Source organism: Coturnix japonica, chromosome 15, assembly GCF_054131305.1.
Source record: "Coturnix japonica strain WE chromosome 15, WE-NBRP24, whole genome shotgun sequence".
NCBI classification, from domain to species: Eukaryota; Metazoa; Chordata; class Aves; order Galliformes; family Phasianidae; genus Coturnix; species Coturnix japonica.
Genome location: NC_140677.1, coordinates 8,771,056 through 8,792,410, shown reverse-complemented (window position 1 = coordinate 8,792,410; position 21,355 = coordinate 8,771,056). Strand labels below are relative to the sequence as shown.

Below are 21,355 nucleotides of genomic sequence, written 5' to 3'. Positions count from 1 at the left end.
CTGGAACTCAATTTTTTTTCTTATTTTTCAGATTTAAGAGCATTTACGCATTCCCTGAAGAAGGAATCATCATCATGTCCATTCTCAAAGCTTATTAAAATGTATACAAAAGCCATAGTCATCAATAACAGCTTTCTAAATTCATTTCACTTGCAATAACTGTGGCCCTCCCACGGGTGCTGTGGTAAGATGGCATTAAACCTATTTCTGATCTAAGTTGTTATCTGCTTTTAGGGAATCCCTATTTTCTGGCTGCATCAGCAGAATTACAACTCAGTAGTGCATAACAGCCACTCCCTTTCTCATAACACTCAAAAAGAGATGTTGTTGACACTAAACACAAATGAGTGCCTTATAAAATGCTGGTTTCCTAGAATAAGAGGCTACTTTAGACACAATTTCAATTTCTCATTATACAGCCAGAATAGTGCTCTATACCTATTTTGTAGCTTGCAAGAAAAACAAGCCAGAACAAAAGTAGGCTGGCACTGCAGCTTGTGACACAAGAAGCAAAGAGCAGTAGAGCTCTGTGTGTACCAGGGAGATGTTAGAAGCACTATTATTGTGCACCATTTCTGCCTTTGATTTTCTGCCCAGGATCACACAAAAACTTCAAGCATTTAATCAAAGAATTAAAATCCTCGTCTTAACCCACATACAACAAACCCACAGTGCCCATCTAGACTTAATGATCAGCAAAGTTTTGGGTTTGTTTCACAGTTCCCTCCACCTGTTCCTTTTTGCTGCACCAACTCAGCACTTCCATAATACAGTGCTCAAATACAGAAACTTAGGTTACTTTTCAGATTTCTTTAGACAGAACTCAGTAAAAAAGAGATATGATGGGACTTGATCTTGGGAAGAGATGTCCTCATTACAAAGATAAAGTCGCAAACAGCTTTGCTTTTGCCACAGTTATTTGTGGTCTCACACAATGGCTCTTTGACAAAGTGCATGGTTGGTTGGAGAATTAAACCATGGAAAGCAAAAAGTTCCTTCCCTATTAAAAAGGTGTTTGTTGATACAGTCCAAATTCCCTCATAGGACAACTTCTGAGATGAAAACCTTGGGAGAAAGAAACAACAAGAGAAATTTCTCCATCACAGAGAAGCACAGTTATGTTCCTTGTGTCAAGTGGTTACGAAAATGCATGAAGACACAGTGTCCTAGCACCAGTGTCTCGCAAATATCCAGCCGTTATTGGCCCACAGTTTTATTTCATCTTAAAGCCAAGATGTGGAAAGTAAGTCAGGTTTCATCCTACCCCAGGGCTTTGATGTTCTTACTTTCTATGATAAGAAAATCTGTCTCAGAGTAGCAAATCCCCCCGACATCAACGTAATTTACTTTTGGATTATGGAAACCAGTCACGGACTCAGATGTGAATGATCCAAATAGTTTATTACAGGTTCTCACGTCACTTTATATATTCACAAGTTCCCTTTTTTGTAAAGGCAGATGGGAAAGCCAACTTTCCCATTAACAAAGTATCCACAAACACTTCCTAAGCATGCATGCAGGTGCTTATCCAATCAGAGCCATGAACTGTTCCTTTTGCTTTTCTCTTCTAGACATAACCTTGGTTCTCAGCCTTACTTTCACATGCTTTTTGCCTTGCTCCACAGCATCTGTTCTGAATAGTCTTTCTTGTATTCCCACACTGGATTCCTATTTAAATCCTTTCTTTATTTTTCCTGTATGGAGGAGACACAGGGAAAGCCCAGAACCAGAGCTTTCAAGTGATTTGAGTTTGTGCAACATCTCTCACCAATCTTGCAAGCTGCTGAGATGCCACTGTTTCATACAAAACCCCCTTCATACGAACTGCTGTGATCCCCCATCTTTCTCAACAACAATAAACGAGCTTTTTGCGGTGATGCAGCTTTGTGGAAGTAAACACAATTAAACCTTGTGCTAAAATGAGCAGCATACTGATAAGTGCTGAATCAATTATTCCCTAGGAATTCAAGGCTATCAGCAGTCTTAGATCAGGCACGGTAGCTTATAAAGTGTTCACTGTTTCCCTGTAAGAAACAAGCATCACACAACTACACTGAATCTGTATTATATACACAGTTACCCTGCTTCCTCACCTCCTTTCTTTAGGTTAAGCTGGATTTGCTTCTCACCCTGGAAATGTTCTTATCCCTGCTCCCCCTCTTTCATTTGCATTTTATTAATGCCTGTTGGCTGGATTAAAAAATCCCCAGATCAGCCTTCTACAAATCAGGGCCGGCACAGAGCCTTTCTGAGAGCTATAGATACAAAAACTTGTCAGCTCTCAGAAAACACAGAACTACTGAACCAACACTTAGAAAGTGCTCTGGAAGCCACCTGCCTGAATGCACACTGAGAGCCAAGTCCCACACATAGGCAAGAACAGCAGCACACAGAGTGGCTCCACATTTCTAGCAGACAGGTGGGAGAGCCATGCTGCATGTGCCTCTGTTCCAGCGTACTGGTCTTGCTAGTGTTAACTGACAAAGAATGGAAGGTACTTGCAGCTTGAGCTCATCCTTTGTAGCCCATCACCAACACCGACTGACTCATTCTGAGTCAAGCATGTCCAGGTAGAGCTTTACTACCCACCGAATCACTTGTTTCTTGCAAGCACAGAATCACCAGTTCCATGTGTTTCATTCTGCAACATGCTGGCCTGCAACTGCTAAGAATAATTCTTTTTTCAAACCCAGCCATACAACCACTCAGTAGCACAGCTTTTCCTTGCAATTTGGCCATGCCACTGAACCAGGAAGGATGCATTTTGGACAGATGCAGTCACCTCCAGAGCCTTGCTATCTTTATACATTTGCAAAAACCACCTGAATAATACCTGCAACATAGAGAGCTGCTGAACACGACGATGCACTGAAGTACCTACACAGCTATCTAATATTACACTTCTAAAGCTGTTCACATAAGATTCCCATCCCGGAGCCACAGCCACTAAGCTTAGGAAGCAGCCACAGCGCCCTACAAGTCAGGTTGTCAAGATTCTTAAAACGTTTTTACATGTGCAGATACAAGGCGAGATCCAGGTCCAAGTCTGACTATCAGGAACACTTCACATTATGAGACTCTCATGATAAAGAAGCTCTTGAGCTCCTGAAAGTACTCAACACCTACAGCACAGGCAGCCCAGCAAGTCCTATCACTATAATGTAGAGCACGAGCAACATCCACCCCCTCCCTCCCCAGCAAAGCAATAGGGGAGGACCCAAAGCTCGCACAGCACTGCCGTAATAGCGCCGCGCTTTACGATATCGCCGTAAAGAAAAGGAGGAAGCAGCCGGTGGTGCGTTGCTGGGTGAGCTCAGGCCGCCATGGACCGGAGGAAGAAGCCGCTGGATGTGGCTGCCTCCTCGGTAAGCGAGCAGAGAAGGGGAGAGGCAGTATCTGCAGCAGGGGCTGCCGCTTGGCTTATAAGTAGGGCTGCCGTGGTGCGAGGCCTGGTCGGTTGCCTGCTGCTGTAGGGCTCTGTCGTAGGAAGCAGCTTTGCTTCCCATATGTGCTGGAAGCTTAGAGTGATCTCCTCGATCAGATTGCTGCTTTTAAGGGCTATATAGAACTGCAATTCAATGCTCGCATAGCTGTTAATAGCTGTGTTGCTTTGCTCTGTAGAGGTATAATTGTTTCCTGTAGCTGATGGTTGGCAATGTGTTTGTTCCTATTGCCGGTGATGTAGTTGGTAGATCTCAAAGCTGAGCTCTTCCGCAAGCAAGAAGAATTCAAGAAGGAAAAGCTACTGAAAGATGCCGGCATCTTCGCAAAGCCTAAACCCACTAATAAGGTAAAAACAATCTTCTGTTTTTTGTCATCCATTCCCCTTAAACTATGGCAGGTTGTACACGTTTAAATCACAGGAAATAAGGATTCTGAGCTGTGTTGCCATGTGAATTTCCACCATGAGGATGTTTCCAGATGTGAGTTTTGTGCAGCCTGTGCCTGTCAGAGTAGTCTCTGAAGTTTCATTTCCTGGGAGTCAAAGCTTTTCTATCTACAGAGAAAAATGCTTCTTTCTCACTTTCTCACTTATTTGCTTCCCTGAAGGATGGAAGATGGCAAACTCATCCAGAACTGCTGAGCTTAATAAATGCTGTATTGTGTGCTCCTCTCTATCACAATGCATCACAATGAACAGACAATTCTCACTCATTTTTACTCCTTTCCATATGTTTTCTATTTGTTCTGTAGCTTCCAAGTACTGGAGTTACCACACTTGAAGGTTGTTTGGCACTGAAATCTGTATTTTTAATCTAAAATGAAGTAGGAGAGAATGCAAGCAGTTCATAGCTTTGTTATTACTTCAGTTATTTATCATTTTTTTCCCATGAAAACTTTGCCAGAATAGATTTTGGCTGATATGTGTTTCCTTTTTCCTCTCAGCCTGACCTTCATTATCACATTGTACAGCAATCTGGCCTTTTAGGATGTACTTGCTGTGTTCCACAGCAGGTAGAGTCTCAAGTCAAATGTGTTTAAGAGCTTATTTAAAAGTCTTATTCTATTGAGTAGTGCTGATTGTTTCATGGTTGTTTGCTGTTACAAAATTGTATCCCACAGAAACCAAGCATCTGGACCAAACAAAACACAGGAGTTGCAAAACGAGCTGAGAAAGATGTTGAGCAGAAAGCAGAAGAGGATCAAACCTTAGATCAATCAAGGTAATTCTTAAGCTGTATAAGAAAGGAATGTCTTGTAGAATTTGTTTTTCAGTGCTTAGAAAAGTACATCAAAAGTTACGTGCATTCTGGATGAGCAGTTCTTATCAGATCAACAGGTGAGACCAGCATCAGTCCCATGCTCTGTGGGAGTGATGTACAGGCTGTACCGAAGTGTTCTTATGCTCTGGAGACATCTGCCCTCATATCATCACAGCTATCTGAGTGTGTAAAGCTGCTGAGATTTGAGTGCCATCTTTGGAAGCAAAATCCAGGGCAGTGATGCGTCAGAAGTCACGTCACAAACCATGTCGTGGACTTGACAGAAGATGGCTCACTGTTTTGTAAATCTGATTCGTCCCCTAAACGGCTTAGCTATTGTATGGGAAATTGGTAATCACAGCCTGAACCTCTGATTAATTGGCTGAGACAAGTGTCGGGTCAGCTGTGGGAGCACAGGTGAGAGTAATTTAGCTGTGCTTCCAGGAGGGATGGAGCTCGACTCCACTTCCTCTAGACCTCATTTAAGGGCTGACCACCACTAAGGCAGCATCTCTTGGAGACTGCTTTCTGGTGGAGACTGCATCAGCATTTCCCAGCGAAGACATCCATATTGGTGACTTTTTCCTCATAAATAACCTTTTGCATATCTGTCACTATCTTTGTTACCATCTTTGTATCATTCTACCATACAGATAATATCAGTTAAACTTTAATACAACAACAAAAACCCAACAGATGTTACTCAGCTTCTAGTAGATATTTCAAGCATTCTTGGTATTACTTTTCTCATTACCGAAGTATAAATTACTCGTTATGAATGGTGTTTGGAATTGGTGAAATTAAAGGTTGGTTTGTTTGTTTCTCAGGAAGAAACTTGAAGAGAAAGCAAAGCTGTATGAGAAGATGACGAAAGGCGATTTCCCAGGTGAACAAAGCTAATCTAAAATAAGTGGTTATATGTGTGCACTTATATGTAAGATAGATTTAAGTAGTTACTTGTTTTAATTTAAAATTGAATTATTTTTTACAGAGCTTACTATTAATTAGTGTAGCATATTTAAAAATAGAATCATGTACTTGTTTGCAAAATTCCCCCTAAAGATTGGCCTGTCACTATCTAATGGCTTACAGCAGCTGCACTATAAATTCACTGCTTGCCTTCTTCCTTGAGGAATTATTTTGGGGGCTGTTATACAGAGTGATTGACATGGGTTATTCTGCTATCGGAGAGAGAAAATCATGTAAGTACTAGGAAATGTGAAATTACTTTTTGAAGGACAGTCTGTCCTCGTAAAGGACTATGAGCTTGTTGTATGCAGGCAGTCATTAAGTGGGTGGAATGTAATCTGCTTTTTCAATATAGAATATTAGAGGGGAACAAAATATATATTCTCCATAGTGCAGTCTTTGCATTTCATTGCTGTTTTTTTTTCCTGCATTCTAATTCTTGGGCTTTATGAAGAGAAGAAGAGCACTGTATCATGCAGATAACAGTTAGAGAATCCTAATCTGGCCCTTTCTTTTTTCACACATTCAGTCACTTGCAAGAAATAATTATTGACCAGAATTCAAATCTCCTTGCAGTATCTAATGTTCCCTTTATTAGTGTCCAACTTGGTCACATGTGGGCTCACTGCTTTTCTCCACTTTTCAAAGAAGTACTTTAGTGACTGTTTTCTGCCACCATAGGAAGTGCTAAGCATCAAATAAGTGTTTGAACTGTTGTGTAACAACCCCCAGCTCTTTGAAATAATTAATGAGCATAGAATATTGTAGTGTGGAGAGGGATACCTTTTCTGTATTCCATGCGTAAATAATTGCTTTTAAAAAGCATAGAAGTTGTATTCACAAATATAGGTTATCACTGTGGAGCCAGCTTACTGCTCCAAGTTTTTTTGACCTAAAGTGAGATTTAGGTACTCCATGCTGGTGTGGACAAGGGTGTTGCTGGCAGCTGCAGAGGTGATTGTGCCTGTGATGTATCTATTGATTTTTGTGTTGAGTTCTGTTCTCTTTATGGCTCTTCTCTCTGAATTGATTTTCTGCCTTAGATGAAGAAACTGAAGACTTGTACCTAGTGGATTTCACTCAGAAGATCATAGACAAACAGCGAGAAGTACAGGAACTGCATCAGAACGAAGCTGATAGAAAGACTTTAGAAAAGGAGACAGATGATGAGGAAATTGAGCCAGAAATGGAAATACCACCACCAGAAGACCCAGATGAAGAATGGTTGGTGCTGCTGAGTGGGCAATTGCATGAGAAAAGAATTCTGTTCCACATAACGCTTACGGTGACAGTTGTTTTGTTGGGTTTTAGAGAAGAGGTGGCTCTTTCTGTTTCGTGTCTTAATAAGAGACAGTACCTTGTGTTACTTCCCACATAGACAATAAGTGCAATAGAAATAGATAACTTTTAGCAGCACTGAATGGTAAGTATAGCTCTTTATCAGCTTTGACAACTGTAAATTAAGTGTTCGATGCTATGAGGAGTTGCTAAGAAGCGTGATGTGTGCTTCAGAGGAACACTTTGCTTGCATTTTAGTCAGCCTTTGTTATGCATGTTGAATGAATACTATCAAGCTCTTCTAAATGGGCTTTAGATTTTTAATTGAAGTATATTGTAGCAGTTTCATATCTGTAAGAAGTCAATGCTGTGTCATTATTTTCACCATGGGAAGCAAGTAGCAGAACCAACTTTATTTTGGTGTGAAAATTAGATGATGTTTTAACTTCTGAACATCTCTTTACATCACCTTATAATCAAAGCAGACAGGTGGCTCAAAGGAAGATTGAGTAAATGTCTCTGGTAAAACTGTCATGTGGTCTATTCAGAATGTGACCTTGGGAGTCTGACAGTTTCTTCTACCTTTCAATTAACGTATATAGGGACTCTGAGAGATGTCAGAGGGTTTTTGGAAAGCGTCACTGCTTCTGTTGTCTGTAAGCCTGCAAGCAGAAGTTTGGTGTGAAATGTCCTGTGCTTTCATTACAGGGTTGATTACGTTGATTCCTTGGGCCGCTCTAGACGCTGTATGAAGAAGGATTTGCCAGGTATTCTTAAAATGGATCAGGAACTTCAAGGGAGAAGGTATTACCTATTCTCAATCTCGTGTTGTTGAATCCACTGCTTTTTCTAGGTTTAACAGCAGTTTAACTGCTTGTTTGGGGTGTTTTTTGTGATTAAAATTATTATGGCAGCACTGAGAAATGTTTTCAGAAGGTAATCTAAAGGTACCTCAGCAGAGCCACTGAAGTGAAGATACTTTCACACCAGCAACTTATTAGTGCTTAAAATAAAAAGGGAATAGGAGTGTTTTGAAATTACAGTCTTTGGACTGATATGCGTGAGCATCTATCAGCAAAGCTTGCTTGAGTTAGACAAAAAGAGAAATACTGATGCTTCCCTTGAGAAAACAAAAGTGCTTCCCATGCTGGGTACAAATTGATTTCTAGTGTACCTGAATGGCTCTGTGCTATTGCAGATGGCTTTCATCTTGCATTTAATCTGAAATACTTCTATGTGTGGTTACTAACATTTAAAGAGATGACAGTAAGAGTGAACATGTAACATTTCATCAGCCATTCTGTGTTTGCTTAAGATTTAATGATGCCTCTGAGAAAGGACAGAATTCTGCTGAAGCATCTTAATAACATGTTCTACTCATACCTTGCTTCAGAAATGGTGTCGTACTCATCACTGCTATCTCTTAAGTGGTGCCTACTGTGTTCTATAAAAACTGTAAGAGTGGATTAGAGCCAATCAGAGTTGAATTTCACTGTTTATTACCACGGAACCAATAACTTTGCTCTATACTCCCTAATTTCCCCTCACTTTTCTTTGCTTTTTTTAATTAGACTGGACCCTGATGGGAACACACTGTTATCTGAAGATATGAAAAGAGAACTTCAGAGGCAGCAATGGGAAAAAGAAGAAGAAGAAGCCCTTCGAAAACCCATGGGGCCCATTCATTATGAGGACATTCGAGAAAATGGTACGTTTCCTGCTTTATGTCACTTACCTTCACGCAGAGACTAATCTTAGAGGAAGCAAGGGAAAGGTACTTCTTGTTGCCCATATGGCAAACTTTACATATATGTTAAACCACATTTGTATTAACTATTCAAACTACCAGGGCATTCTTCTCTCCTTCAGGAGGCTTCACTTCCTACATCATCTAACTAAGCCTATTTTAGATGTTAAAAAAAAGTGTGCTGTATGCTGTAATTCAAGGCAGGGTGTGTTATGCTTGTATACTGTCAGTAAACCGAGGATAACTTTGACTTCCTTTTTTCTTGTCAGAGGCCAGACAGCTTGGTGTTGGTTACTTTGCCTTTTCTCGTGACCAGGATCTAAGGCATAAACAACGGGCAACACTGGATATGCTAAGAGAGCAGGTATGGGAGCATCCTGACTTGGTTGTTTGGGGTTTTTTTGTGTGTTATGCGCAGTGGTGGTGCCTGCATTTGACTCATAAACTTGTGCTTCCTATTCCCTGTTGAAATGTGGTACCTGATAACACTGCATTCAGTTCTTCAGCAAAGGAAGATGCATGGTTGATTATAATAACACAGGAATGTTAATTCATGGTTTTCTTTACTGTTAAGACACTGGATCAAAGAACTAAACGTGAACAGTTAAAAGAGAAAAGAAAGGCAGCTCTAGAATCCAGGCTGTCTAAACTTCGAGCACGGAAGGTGAAGAAGTTAAGGGAAGAAGGATTAGAAGAAGAGGCAGAAAGACTGGAGAATGGAGGTATGAATAGACGTCTTTATAAGATGTATAGCTACTGTTTTATCTTGTACCTGACTATTGGGTGGGCATACAACTGATACAGGCTTGGGCTTTTAAGATATAGATACTGTATACTCTATATACACAAGTAATATAACTTGGAATCATGAGTGTTCATGTAAGTATGTGAAGATATGAAATAGTGTCAGTATAATACTCAGCTCATTTCTTTTTGGGTTATTAGGCAATTGATTTTTTTTTTTTTCAGCTACTGTAAGCTCTACATATAATAAATAGCTCATCTATATAACATGGCTTCCTATTCTGCCTATGAAATTCATCTAGGAGATTGTATCCTATCAGTAACAAAAAATGTTCTCTCCTTCTGCAAAGTAGAGGTGAAAGAAGCCACTAGTCCAGTAGAAGCTGAACCTGAAGTTCCAAGACCAAGCAGAAAGGTAGAGGTTGTCATCCAGGAGAGAAGAGATACAAAGCCTGGCGTGCCGTATGTCCGTGAGTGGGATAAAGGCAAAGGTAAGGAAAGAAAGGATAAAAAAAATTCCTCACTCTCGTGATGCTTTTCTTCTTATTATTTCATTTTTTAATGTTTCTACCAGAGCAATGGGAGTTCTGCTCTGTTCTCCTACACTGGACAAATATGTAGTCTGACTGTATTAAAATCTCTTAATTCATTTCTTACTGAAGTCATGTTAGCCAGCACTATACCAGGTGAAAATAACTTCAGGTGGCTTTAAGCAGCTGCATTTCTGTTTGTTCCTGTGTTTCCTCTTTTCTCACTGGAATCAATATTTAAGGTACTGTTTTCCCTTGTTCTAACAGAGCTGATGTTTGGACAATGGTCGAAGAAGCAGGAAGAACTCAGAGATGAGCGAGATCCAGAATTTGCACCACCTTCTGATTACTTTGTGGGACAGAAGAAAGGTGATAGTTACAGCAGCCATAATTTGAGCAGTCCTGAAACCTCCCCTGGAAGAACAGAACCAGAAATATCAGAGGACCAAAATAAATCAGCGCAGGCCAGCACCCACAGAGCTGAAGTTGTGCCACCATCTGTGCAAGCATACAGCAACAGTGGTCAAGGTGCAGAGGCCTCTGGCAGCGTTGCTGAAGATGGATCAACATCAGAGGAGACTGACAGCAGTGATGAGCAGGATGGGCTGCCATCAGCACACCCCTACGTCTGTGGGGCACAGAACATGCCACCACCAATGCCAGCTTATGGCTATGGTGCTCATCATGTGCTGCCACCAATGCCAGCTTACGGCTATGGTGCTCATCATGTGCTGCCACCAGTGCAGCCTTATGGCTACGGTGCCCCACATATGATGCCACCAATGCAGCCTTATGGCTACGGTGCTCCAAATGTGCCATTTTCAATGCACGCTTATGGTTATGGAACCCAGGATGTGCCACCACCAGTGCAGGCCTGTGACTGCAGCACTCAGGATGCAGCACAACCAGTGCAGGCCTGTGACTGCAGCACTCAGGATGCAGCACCATCCGTGCAGGCCTGTGATGGCAGCACTCAGGATGCACCTCCTCCAGGGCAGACACACAGTGGTGACACACAAAATCAGGAACCACTTTACCAAAGTTTAGATGATATGCTGTCTTATTACAGACAAGTGACTTGAACTGAGTGGAAAAACAGGAATTGTATTCTAAAGATCTGGAGTAGAATTGTCTTCTGAGCAAGAGTGTTATTTTCCTATATCTGGGAAAAATAAGTTTGTGTAAGTAGATGAAAATAAATTTCCTAGAGAATTAAGTTACCTTATATTACAGCTGTATTTCTACCCTGTCTGTTCTTTTCTCCCCTTCATTAATTTGTCATTTTTGTCACTGCTTAATTAGCTTTGTGCACATTCTTGACTGCTTATGCCTGTACTTTTGGGCATGGCTTCTGCTTTGGAGGTACTAAAGGTTCAGTAATATCTATAGAAACAGTACTGAAATGGCAGATCCTGAAATGATCCAGTATTGAAATGGCAGCCTGCTGCTGCTGTCCTGAACTTAGCTGGGCAGCATGGCATTAGCATTTATTCTTTATTTCCCTGAAGCACTTCAGAGTAGAGTAAATAAAGAACCTGAAAGTAATGACTGTATACTAATGGCTAAAAGGAAGAGGTTATAAATCTGTCTTTATGCCAAATCTAACAGCACCAACACTTTTCCCACTTTTTAGTTTGGTGCAGTCTCAGGTTTAGTCAGTGTCCATGGGGTGGCACTCTATGCATCTGCTGAGGAATCCTGCCAGCACGTTCCTATTCACTGCTAGGTATTTTGTAGTTACTGTGATCTTTATAGCCTTGCTCTGATTTCAGCTGAAGAGCTGTATGAACAAAATCCCATCTAAGCAGATAATGGACATCTCTGGCAGCACTGAAGATGTCTCAGAGCAGGTATGAACCATGCAAACATAAATACTTTCTCATGATTGCACTGGGAGTTTGCAGCCATATTTTTTTCATGTGTTGCAGGAAATTTTGAGGGCCTTCAAACCAAATCTGAAGCATGCTTGCTATCCTGCTAGCAGCTTTGATCTCTGCTTGCTCAGCCTCCCCTAGAGCTTTGGGTTTGCAGGACAGCTCATCTGAGCTTGCAATGATGCAGGCAGCAGCCCCCTAAGGAGAGAGCAGCATTGCGCATGTACCAGCCACCCTTCTGTAGCTGGAGAGGAGCACAGCGCTCTGATACCTTCTGGTTCCTATGAGAGTGTATGTTGGTTCATCTTGGACAGCTGCAATAAACCCGAGCATCCAGATTAACCCTTTTGTAAAACAAAACATCCAGTAAAGAGAGAAAATATCATCTCTTAACAAAAAAGTTTTATTCTGACTAAACAAAATGTACAATGCTTCCCAAGTGCCAGCGAGTTCTCTTCATGTTCTGAAGGCTGCACATCCATTAAGTTGAACACATCTTATCCTGCAGCTCCAAACTACTTTTTGCCAGACTTCTTTATTCCACCGCTCGCTGCCAAAAGAAACACCATCACCATCAGTCATTACTGAAGCAGTGTGAAAGAACACAACATATTGAATGCAGCACTTTCTGTAAATGCTGTTTGGCTCTGTTTTATAGCATGTGTCATAGGTGACCTGTGCAAAGGAGAAAATGGTAGTAAGGGCTGATAGGCAGCAGCAGACTTTGCACCGCAATGTAATGATTCTAACAGCACTGCCTTGCTGAGGCTCTTGAGCACAGTTGAGCTCCCACAACAGTGTAATCTCTGTCAGCTCTGGCAAACATTGGACAACAAGCAGGTAACTAAAATTCAGCCAAATAAAAGGAAGAGTGGCAATAGCAGAACAGAGCTACCCAGATGTGCAGAGCTTCCAGGACCTGTAGAAGATTTAAAGTTTACTAAAGAATAATCAGCAAAGGGTAAAGTTTAAAGGTCAGTATAGAATAGAGAAGAGATTGGCCATATTAATGGGTGACATACAGAATAGCCTAAAGGGAAGAGGCAGGATGTACCCCTTAACAGCCCTAATACAATCCCCACAAAGGATAAAGGTACAAGGTGAGTGGACAGACTGTATTAACAGTATTTCCTACTGCTGTCTGAAATACAGAGCAGGCTGAGTGAACCAGCACAATGCAGTATGTGAAACTTCTTCTTTGACAGAACATACTTTGTATTCACTTAAGAGCACTTAAACCAGTCTTATTTACAGCCACAGGTGGTTGTTTTTTTGTGAGGTTTTCCCCCCCTCCCCCCTTCTGTCATGAATCTTCTGCAGTTGAATTCAATCCTTTATGAAACCAAGTAATGGATTTGTTAAAATTTCACAACTCTGGCAAAGTCTGTGTCTTAATACACCTAGAAAACAAAGGATGGTGTGCTACAACAAGAGCAGAAATCCCTCTGCACCATCCCTCTGGAAGAGCTTATCACGCCTGGCACACAGTTACACCTCCTGAACCACAACCTGCACCAGTAGTTTGGACATTAAGTTGCACAGTAAAAAATAACAACAATCAAAACACAGCCTCTATTTGTTACTTATCACCTGCAGCTGCCATCAGCCTCCTGGTGTGTGCTGAATGACTTAGGGGTAGGTCTCTTTTTATGTTTGTCAAGCAAAAACAATAAGCCAACAAGCAACTTGACTTTTCCTATCAGTGCGGCTCCTCACTTACTGAGGGGCCCTTTTCCAGCAGCCTTCGCTTTCATCTCCTCGAGTTTCTTTTGCTCCTCCTTCTGCTTTTGTTTAAAAGCCAGATCTGTCTGAATAAAGAACAACAGCGTCAATATCTCCTCCCCAGAAAAAAAGCTGGCAAATAACTGAAAGCAATGAGAAAAAAACCGTTACGTTCCAACAGCCATCAAACCCTTTTCACATTAACACAGAGTTCGAAAGCTCCTTAAAGGCTCCAATGTGTTTATAATGATATATTCTATTTATAAAGACGTGGATTGACTTTTCCAAAGGGCCATATTTACCTTATTCAAACACTGCTGCCTCACACACACACCCTGTGCATCCCCCATCACAAACAGCTCCGCTCTGAGCCCTCATACACCCACGGTTGTGCAGCAGGAGGCTCAATGAGGCTCAATGAAGTTCAATGAGGCTCAATGAGGCTCAATGAGGCTCAATGAGGTTCAGGTCCATCTCAAAGCGTTTCCCACCCGCCTCGCACGTTACGATGATGGTGGAACGATGCTCGCCTCGCCCCCCCCACACACACCACCCTACCTCATCCAGGTCCTTCGTCTGCTTCTTCGGCTGCTTCAGCGGCTTCTTCTTGCCGCCTGCAAAGAGAGATGGAGCGGTGAGAAGCGATGAGGAGGCACAACCCGCAATCCCCAGGCCCGGCCTTACCCTCTCGGCCCGACATGATGCCAGCCCCGCTCCGCTCCGCTTCCGTCTGACCCCACGAGGCCGCCGTAGCGCTTCCGTCTCTACCGCTTCCGATTCCGGCGTCGCACCCCGACCCTGCGGGCAGGAGCGGGCGCTGCTTGGAGGCCGCTGCCCAGCCAGGTAGGGCCCTGCAGCCGGGCCGCCATGCGAATGGCCTGTATGTCCCTTTTCAAGCTTTATTCTTTCTTTAACCCCTCCTTCTCATTCCTTTGTCTTTTCTCTTCTAGGATTGTTACCACCCGCATGCCAAACTCCGATGTGAAAGTGCCAAGCGAGCTGTATGGCAGTCACATCCTCACTGCACAGCTGCAGGTACCTGTGCACGGTCACAATGCAATGAGTTAATGAGGAGCCATGGCTGATGTGCTTCATTGCAGCAGGGAAGCAGGGATCTGTGGCACAGCTACACTTTGCTGAGAACTGGAACGTTTCGTATGTAAGTCATGGTGTGAAACTGTGAATCCAATGTTGTTTCCGCATTTAGAATAAGATAAGAATGTTTTATTTCAAGGTCTCGTAATGTAAGTGAAACAATTTGTAGTTATTAGGTAGAAGTCACAGGTACAAAGACTGCAGCTCCTGTCTGTCCAGCTGTCTGAAATAGAACTACTGGTTTTTCCTCATTGCAGCCTTTCAATACCTGAAGGGAACTTACTCTCAGGAGGGGAGTAAACTCTTGGAAAGGGCTGACAATAGCAGGACACGGGGAAATGGTTTTAAGTTAAAAGAGGGAAGATTTAGGTTGGATGTTAGGGGGAAGTTCTTTACTAGGAGAGTGGTTAGGCCCTGGAACAGGCTGCCCAGGGAGGTTGTGGATGCCCCGTCCTTGGAGGTGTTCAAGACCAGGTTGGATGGGGCCCTGGGCAACCTGATCTAGTAAAGGTGTATGTTTGGTGGCCCTGCCAGGCAGGGGGTTGGAACTACATGATCCTTGAGGTCCCTTCCAAGAGCAGGACGGCAGCTGACTGACACAAGATAGCAAGGGAATTAACAAGTGTCAGAATGTAATTAACAAATGAAAACCTCGGTTAAAATTGTAAGCTGTAATACCCAACCAAAGGGGAGAGGGGAGGGGAAAACATGGGAGAAAAGGTATAAAAACTGTAACATCATGTCCATAGGGGCGCTTCTGCCATCAGGGCGCTCGCCATTGCAATCACGAATGAAAACTGCTTCTATCAGAGATACCGTCCTGACCAAAAATTATTGAGGATATTTCCAACAAAACTGGTGCTGGTTTATCCGTCCTTCCAACCCAAGTCATTCGATGATTTACCAGCCTTAGTTTAATAACTTCTTTCTTCCTCTTGTAGCGCTTTTCTTCAGTGATTGACTAGCAGACATGGGGCCAATGAAGTATAAATCAAGTGTGTCATCGGTGTCCTGTGGGCTGCAATATCACCGTTCTTTGATAAAGCAAGGTCAGAGAATGAATGTACACTTAGTGAGGACTTATCACTCATCTGGACCGAAGAGACCTGAAGCCAAATCAGCCATAGAAACAGCTGTGGGCATCCTGAACCGAGTGGCGGAGGCTGGAGCTGTCGCGGGGAAAAACTCCCTGCAGAAAATATCTGCGACTGGCAAGAACTGGTGGGACAAATACGAAGAGTTTGTTGGGCTGAATGAAGTTCGGGAAGCCCAGGGAAAAGTGACAGAGGTAAATGTGGAGATAATGGGAAAAAATACAATGGAAGATTAGGACTTAAGCCATTAGGAAGACTGGCTGTGAGGCTGAAAAGAGCCTCCAAGGAGAACTGTGGGGTTTTTTTCTGCTTTAACTGGCTGTGCAGATGTTATGACTGAGTTCTAGTCTAGTAATCTCAGTATATATAGCATATCTCCTATATTGGGATGGATTGTGTTGCTTTTGTTTTCCTTCCTGCAATCCATATGACTAGCAGTTGACATCTATCTGATAGTAAGTCTCTAAAACAAATGATCTCTCTTCTCAGGCTGAAAATGTCTTCATGATAGCTCGAGGGATAGTACGACAGGCCCGTGAAAACGTAGAAGCCCAGCAGATAAAGCTGAAGGAAGTTCGGGACCGCTTGGACAGGGTCTCTCGGGATGATACCCAGTATTTAGAACTGGCTACACTGGAACACAGATTGCTGCAGGTAATTTTCTGGTCTTTGAGTGCTGGTAAACACGATGAAAATAGATGCGCTTTGCTTCTGTCACTAGGGACTAGTTCTGCAGATGTGATTTAGTATTTAAGTACAGTAATCAGAGTTAATTTTTATGATACTTGTTTTAATTGAAGTAATGTGGATGATTTGATGTGGAAATCATGTTCGTCTTACAACAGGGTAGTGCATTTGGAGACAAAAGCTGAAAAGCCCAGAACATTGTTAGAATGCATTTGACAGGTGCATGTAAGAAAAATAAGATGGGATTCAACCCATCTGTCTTTCATGTCAAAAGAGAAGTGTATTCTGGTTGTTAAGCCATCAAAATTCTCATCTCCCTTCCATCTGGCTGCAGCACCCACGTAGTTTGCTACGGCTTTTGTTAGGTAGCAGTAAGAGCAAGGCTACTTCATGAAGGAGAACAAGCAAGAAGATGAGGGGGAACCACAGCACAGGCAAGGGCAGTGTCCTGCACCAACAGAGTGCAGTCCTGCACCTCATCTGGAGCAGCCAAGCAGGGCTGGTGATAGGAGCACAGTCATGCACAGTCCATCAGTCACAGATAAAGGCGTGGTAATAGCAGAACTCAAGCCAGAAATCCAAGTGAAACTGCAGGAAACAGGCCTGGAAAATGGCACGTCTATGGCAAAGCTCAGGCAAGTAGTTAATAGCTATGGCTGAGCTTAAATGGATCTACTGAATCAATAAGCAGAGCAGCAGCAAAGAACTAAAAAGAGCTGTCCAACAAACAGATCAGGTCTGTGTAGATGAGATTTCAAGAACAGAGCTCTGCACCGCTGTGGAAAGGTAGAACTAAAATCATCACTGTATGGTGGTACTGCTGCTTTACAAAAGAAATACATGCTCAAAAGATAATCTGAAGTTATAGAATGGTGGGGCTTTTCCTTCAAAGCGCTGTGTTTCTTGCAGGAAGAGAAGAGGTACCGAGCTGCCTACTTAAATGCAGAAGAATCTGAGCGAGAAAAGTTTTCTCTCTTCTCTGCGGCCGTAAGGGAGAGCCATGAGAAAGAGCGGACAAGAGCTGAAAAAACAAAGAACTGGTCTATTATTGGTTCTGTACTGGGAGCCATTATAGGTGTTCTTGGTTCCACCTATGTTAATCGAGTAAGGCTGCAGGAACTGAAAGTCTTGGTGCTTGAAGCACAGAAGGGCCCAATAAATCTGCAAGAAGCCATCAAAGAACAGGCATCCACCTATGACTTGCAGCAGAAGGATCTCAGCGATGTCATAGCAGACCTGAAAAACATTCTGCAAACAAGGTCGTCGCAAGGAACAAAAGAAGGTGTTTTGTTGGCAAGAGAAGACAGGAGTGACTCCATAAAAATAGATTCTCTTTTAATTCCTCTAAAAGAACAGCTTAACTACACCAAACAAGTCAGTTCATGTCTCGGGAGTTTACAGCAGCAGTTTACCCGTCTGCAGGAAAGTGTAGCACAAGTAATTTCTGAGGTACAGAGTGTTAAACTTGCGGTTCATTCTAGACCTATGGAAAGAGTAACAGCCAGGTCCTCAGGAGAGAGTAAGGGCCAGGCTTCTGCTGTGAGAGATGTGATTTTAGAGCTGTGTGACACAGAGCGGAGGCTGGAATCACAAATTAAGAGGAATTCTATTTACAGCACTGCACTGACATGTACTGTGTTTGCTGTTAGCCTACCAGTACTCTATATTTTACTGAAGGGGAACTGATCTCTAATGAGTTGCCATAATTTACTAGATAAATAAAAGTAAACTTGCACTGTGCTTAGACTACAAGTCCAAATAAATCTGTGCTAGCGTTTCTCATGCTTTTCTGCTCTGTGCTTGGGAAGCTTGTCAGGGCTGGCCATCTACTGCTGTAGGCTCCACGTTAACTCTGTGCTAAGGCTTTGACTTGCTGTGTGGCTTTTAACTCCAGTGAAAGCGAGTCCACTGTTTCATCTGTTGATTTAATTTGCTGATCGACTCTTGTTTAGTTCTCATGCGTTGCGCCCATCGGTGAGCTTCATCTGGAGCTTTATTTGTGGTTTTCAGTTCAAATGATTCTTTCAGTCTGTCGTTGATCAAAGTACTTCACTTTGTGAAGTGTAATCCTTTATAATTTCACTCCTGATTTAATCGTTTTTGCATTTTGTCTGTACAGTAGAAGTTATTTTACCAACCAGGTAGAGAGATTTGCTCTGATGGTTTTTTTTGGCATTGTGTTATTTATTTTTGGTTGGGTTTTTGTTTGTTTTTTAATCTAGATGCAATGGTTTGCTGTGTAACTAACAGCAGGAGTGATAGACAAGGAGGATGGAAGTTACCGTGCTATAACACACAGCTCTGTGTGTCTGTACAATCAGGTGGTACCTTTGAAATATATTTAAATCATGTGTGGTTGCTTTCTGATTATTATGAAGCTTCCAAAACTAATGGAACTTTAGCCATGTTACTGGCAGGTGTGGAGATGTGGTAAGTGCAGTGATGTTTATGCTGCAGGTACAAGTCAGCTGCCCTTTCTTTACAGGCTCCTTGACCCATCATTCCCAAGCTATTTTTTAAGCAGCTTTGGAAATCACTCCCTTCTCCCCAGTAGTTTGGAACTGTCTTCAGTTTATATTCTTTTAGTTATATCCCGCCTGGAAATGCTGCTCTACAGCAGTATTTCGAAGATGGTATTTTGTGGTAACAGTGCTATGAAAACTACTCCAAAACAGCAACTGGAAAGAAGTGAGGTCCAGCTGTTTTTCTTGGAAGGGATGAAGAATGGCTGGCTGAAGAAAAGCACTGTCTAAACAGCTGAACATGTCTGTGTATGGCCTGACACAAAGTCGTTGGTATTTGTTGGTATCGTTTTCTCCCTGTGATGGTAGCAGATAAGCAAACCAAACCTGGAGCTCGGGTTCTTCCAGGCACTTCTGTGAAACCTTTGCAAAACAACTTCACTCTCCAATGCCTTTGTGTGAGCATTTCAGAATGACTGAGCTGTGTTTAGTACACACTGATACGTGAAGCCCTTTCCCCGTAACCATGGGAAAAGAGCTGGAGGTTTTGATTGTAAGACTGTAAGATTTTGGGGACATCTGCTCTGAGGCACCAACATCATTTGGTACCACTGGGTGCTATTATTACATGACTGAGTAAGCAATGTTAGGTCTATGCTGCTTCGGTGCTTAGAAGATGAAGAGTAGTTTGGGGAAGGGCTGCTGCTGATTCTGTGTTGATGGTTTGGAGAGTAGAGGTTGTTGGGGAAGCTGTTGGGAAAAGAGCTGCATGGGATATATGTATCAAGGTGAAAATATGAATCTCATCCTCTGCAGGGAGTTTGGAGATTCAGGAGCAGGTCATGTGTGTGTGCAGTGCCCTGCAGCTGGCACAGTTTGTCGTTAGAGCTGCTTACTGTGCTCGTGCTCTTCCTTGATGAATCCTCTTATGTAAAGCGACAGCAGAATTATTACAATGAGGAGAACAGCACTTGGGAGGGCAGCTGTGTGTGCTCCCTGTGTGAATCATTGCTCCATTGTGGCAGCCTTCTGCAGCTTGGTGCTCTGCCACACGTGCACCCCAGAGGCAGAAGGTGTGGTTGCTCAGTGCTGGCTGTACCTGGAGCTGAAGGCAGTATCCAGGACGACAGCAGAGCACAGGCTGTACCTCATCTGGGAGCTACATCACGCCAGTTCTCCTCATGGCAACACGGGCAGTAAATACACAAGTCTGAACAAAAGCAGCCCAGCTATATGCTGAAGCATTTATCGGAGTGCTCCCACTAGTGAGGTGTGTTTGCAGTACTGGCAGTGACTTACACTGCATACAGTGATGTCTCATTGCATTTCTCCTGGCAGTTCAGGCACGGCCAGGTGAGTGGTTTGTTGCTTGTGTTCTTCTGGGCCGTTCTAGCCAAAAAAAAAACATAAACCAAACAGCAGTGCTGCATTGTGTACCTGTGGATTGTTAAGAGTTTACACTGGTGGTTGAGTTTTGCTATTGGGAATGGGGTCTCTCAGCTGCAGCTTTCCTTGTGCAAGAGAATGCTGCCTGCTCAGCCCTTCAAGACTGACATTCTTGCACTCTGAGGGCAAAGTCCTCTCTGGGTAGGATGGCTCAGCCAGCTGTGTTTCCCAGGTGCTGACAGCTGAGATGGTTGCAGTCCTTTAGCAGGTGCTAAAGAGACCAAGGGCTGACCTGTGTATCTGTAAGTCAGAGAAAGGCAGCGCAGTTTCATGTTATTTCCGCTGCTAACCAAGACACAGAAGAGGGAACAAGTAACAGCAACAGGAAGCCTGCGAGTGGACAATGACTATAGAAAAATGAATGGCAGTTGTCTGAACTTGGCTCCTGACGAGCTATTCTGAGTTCTTGCTGCTCCATGAGAAGCCACTCTTAAGTGAAGAGCAAACAGCCTAGCTAGTGGCTATGGAAAATACACTGCATGAGGTCACTGCTGCCTTCTAACAGTAGGTGCTTTCTGAAGAGAACTTGCCATTTATTCCATAGGGGAAAGGAATATCAAACACTGCTTATGAATGCAAAACAAAGGCGACTGTATGTGGTATCACCGTCAGTACGTGTCTGTTTATCAGTCATGGTTTGAATGTTCCGACATCCTGATTGGAAGCTGCAGGTGTTCCTGTTGATCTGGTTGTAGCTATGTTTGGCAAAGATGTTTTCTTGCATAGAAAACCTTCTAAAAACAAATACTTCCTTCTGTGTGGTACTGAGGAGCAATAAACCGACCTTCTGCCCGCCCCTGGATCGCTGCTGTAGATGCAGCTCATGGCCAGGAGCGATAGACAGGACTCACTCGTGATTCCTGAACCAGTTTCATCCCCTGCTCGGAGGGGAGGAAGAGCAAGAAGGAAATCAAAAGGGGTATAAGCAGCTGCTGGTCTTGTGATTACCACAACTGTTACATAAGAAAACTCAGATAACCTGCTTAGAGGCAGCTACGAGCAGG

The 21,355-nt window shown here is 43.0% G+C and overlaps 2 protein-coding genes and 1 long non-coding RNA gene across 3 annotated transcripts; 2 read left to right on the top strand and 1 right to left on the bottom strand.

Annotated features, from left to right (window-relative positions):
• Nucleotides 1-3,265: 3,265 nt before the first annotated feature.
• On the top strand, nucleotides 3,266-11,203 carry CCDC174 (coiled-coil domain containing 174). Its single transcript, XM_015875359.2, has 11 exons — nucleotides 3,266-3,365; nucleotides 3,686-3,790; nucleotides 4,564-4,664; nucleotides 5,531-5,589; nucleotides 6,716-6,896; nucleotides 7,659-7,754; nucleotides 8,522-8,658; nucleotides 8,967-9,061; nucleotides 9,272-9,419; nucleotides 9,795-9,932; nucleotides 10,239-11,203. Exons 1-11 carry the CDS (start codon nucleotides 3,324-3,326, stop codon nucleotides 11,051-11,053), a joined length of 1,917 nt encoding a protein of 638 aa, XP_015730845.2. The 5' UTR covers nucleotides 3,266-3,323; the 3' UTR covers nucleotides 11,054-11,203.
• A 1,024-nt stretch (nucleotides 11,204-12,227) lies between these two features.
• On the bottom strand, nucleotides 12,228-14,299 carry LOC107319957 (uncharacterized). The gene is made up of 4 exons (XR_001558052.3): nucleotides 14,252-14,299; nucleotides 14,126-14,181; nucleotides 13,566-13,653; nucleotides 12,228-12,395 (listed from the first exon to the last, which is right to left on the bottom strand). It is a non-coding gene; the product is annotated as an uncharacterized LOC107319957 (long non-coding RNA).
• A 43-nt stretch (nucleotides 14,300-14,342) lies between these two features.
• CCDC51 (coiled-coil domain containing 51) lies at nucleotides 14,343-18,183 on the top strand. Its single transcript, XM_015875361.3, has 5 exons — nucleotides 14,343-14,410; nucleotides 14,518-14,726; nucleotides 15,604-15,950; nucleotides 16,246-16,410; nucleotides 17,353-18,183. The coding sequence occupies exons 3-5, from the start codon at nucleotides 15,633-15,635 to the stop codon at nucleotides 18,127-18,129; spliced, it is 1,260 nt and encodes a 419-aa protein (XP_015730847.2). The 5' UTR covers nucleotides 14,343-14,410; nucleotides 14,518-14,726; nucleotides 15,604-15,632; the 3' UTR covers nucleotides 18,130-18,183.
• The last annotated feature ends 3,172 nt before the right edge of the window (nucleotides 18,184-21,355 follow it).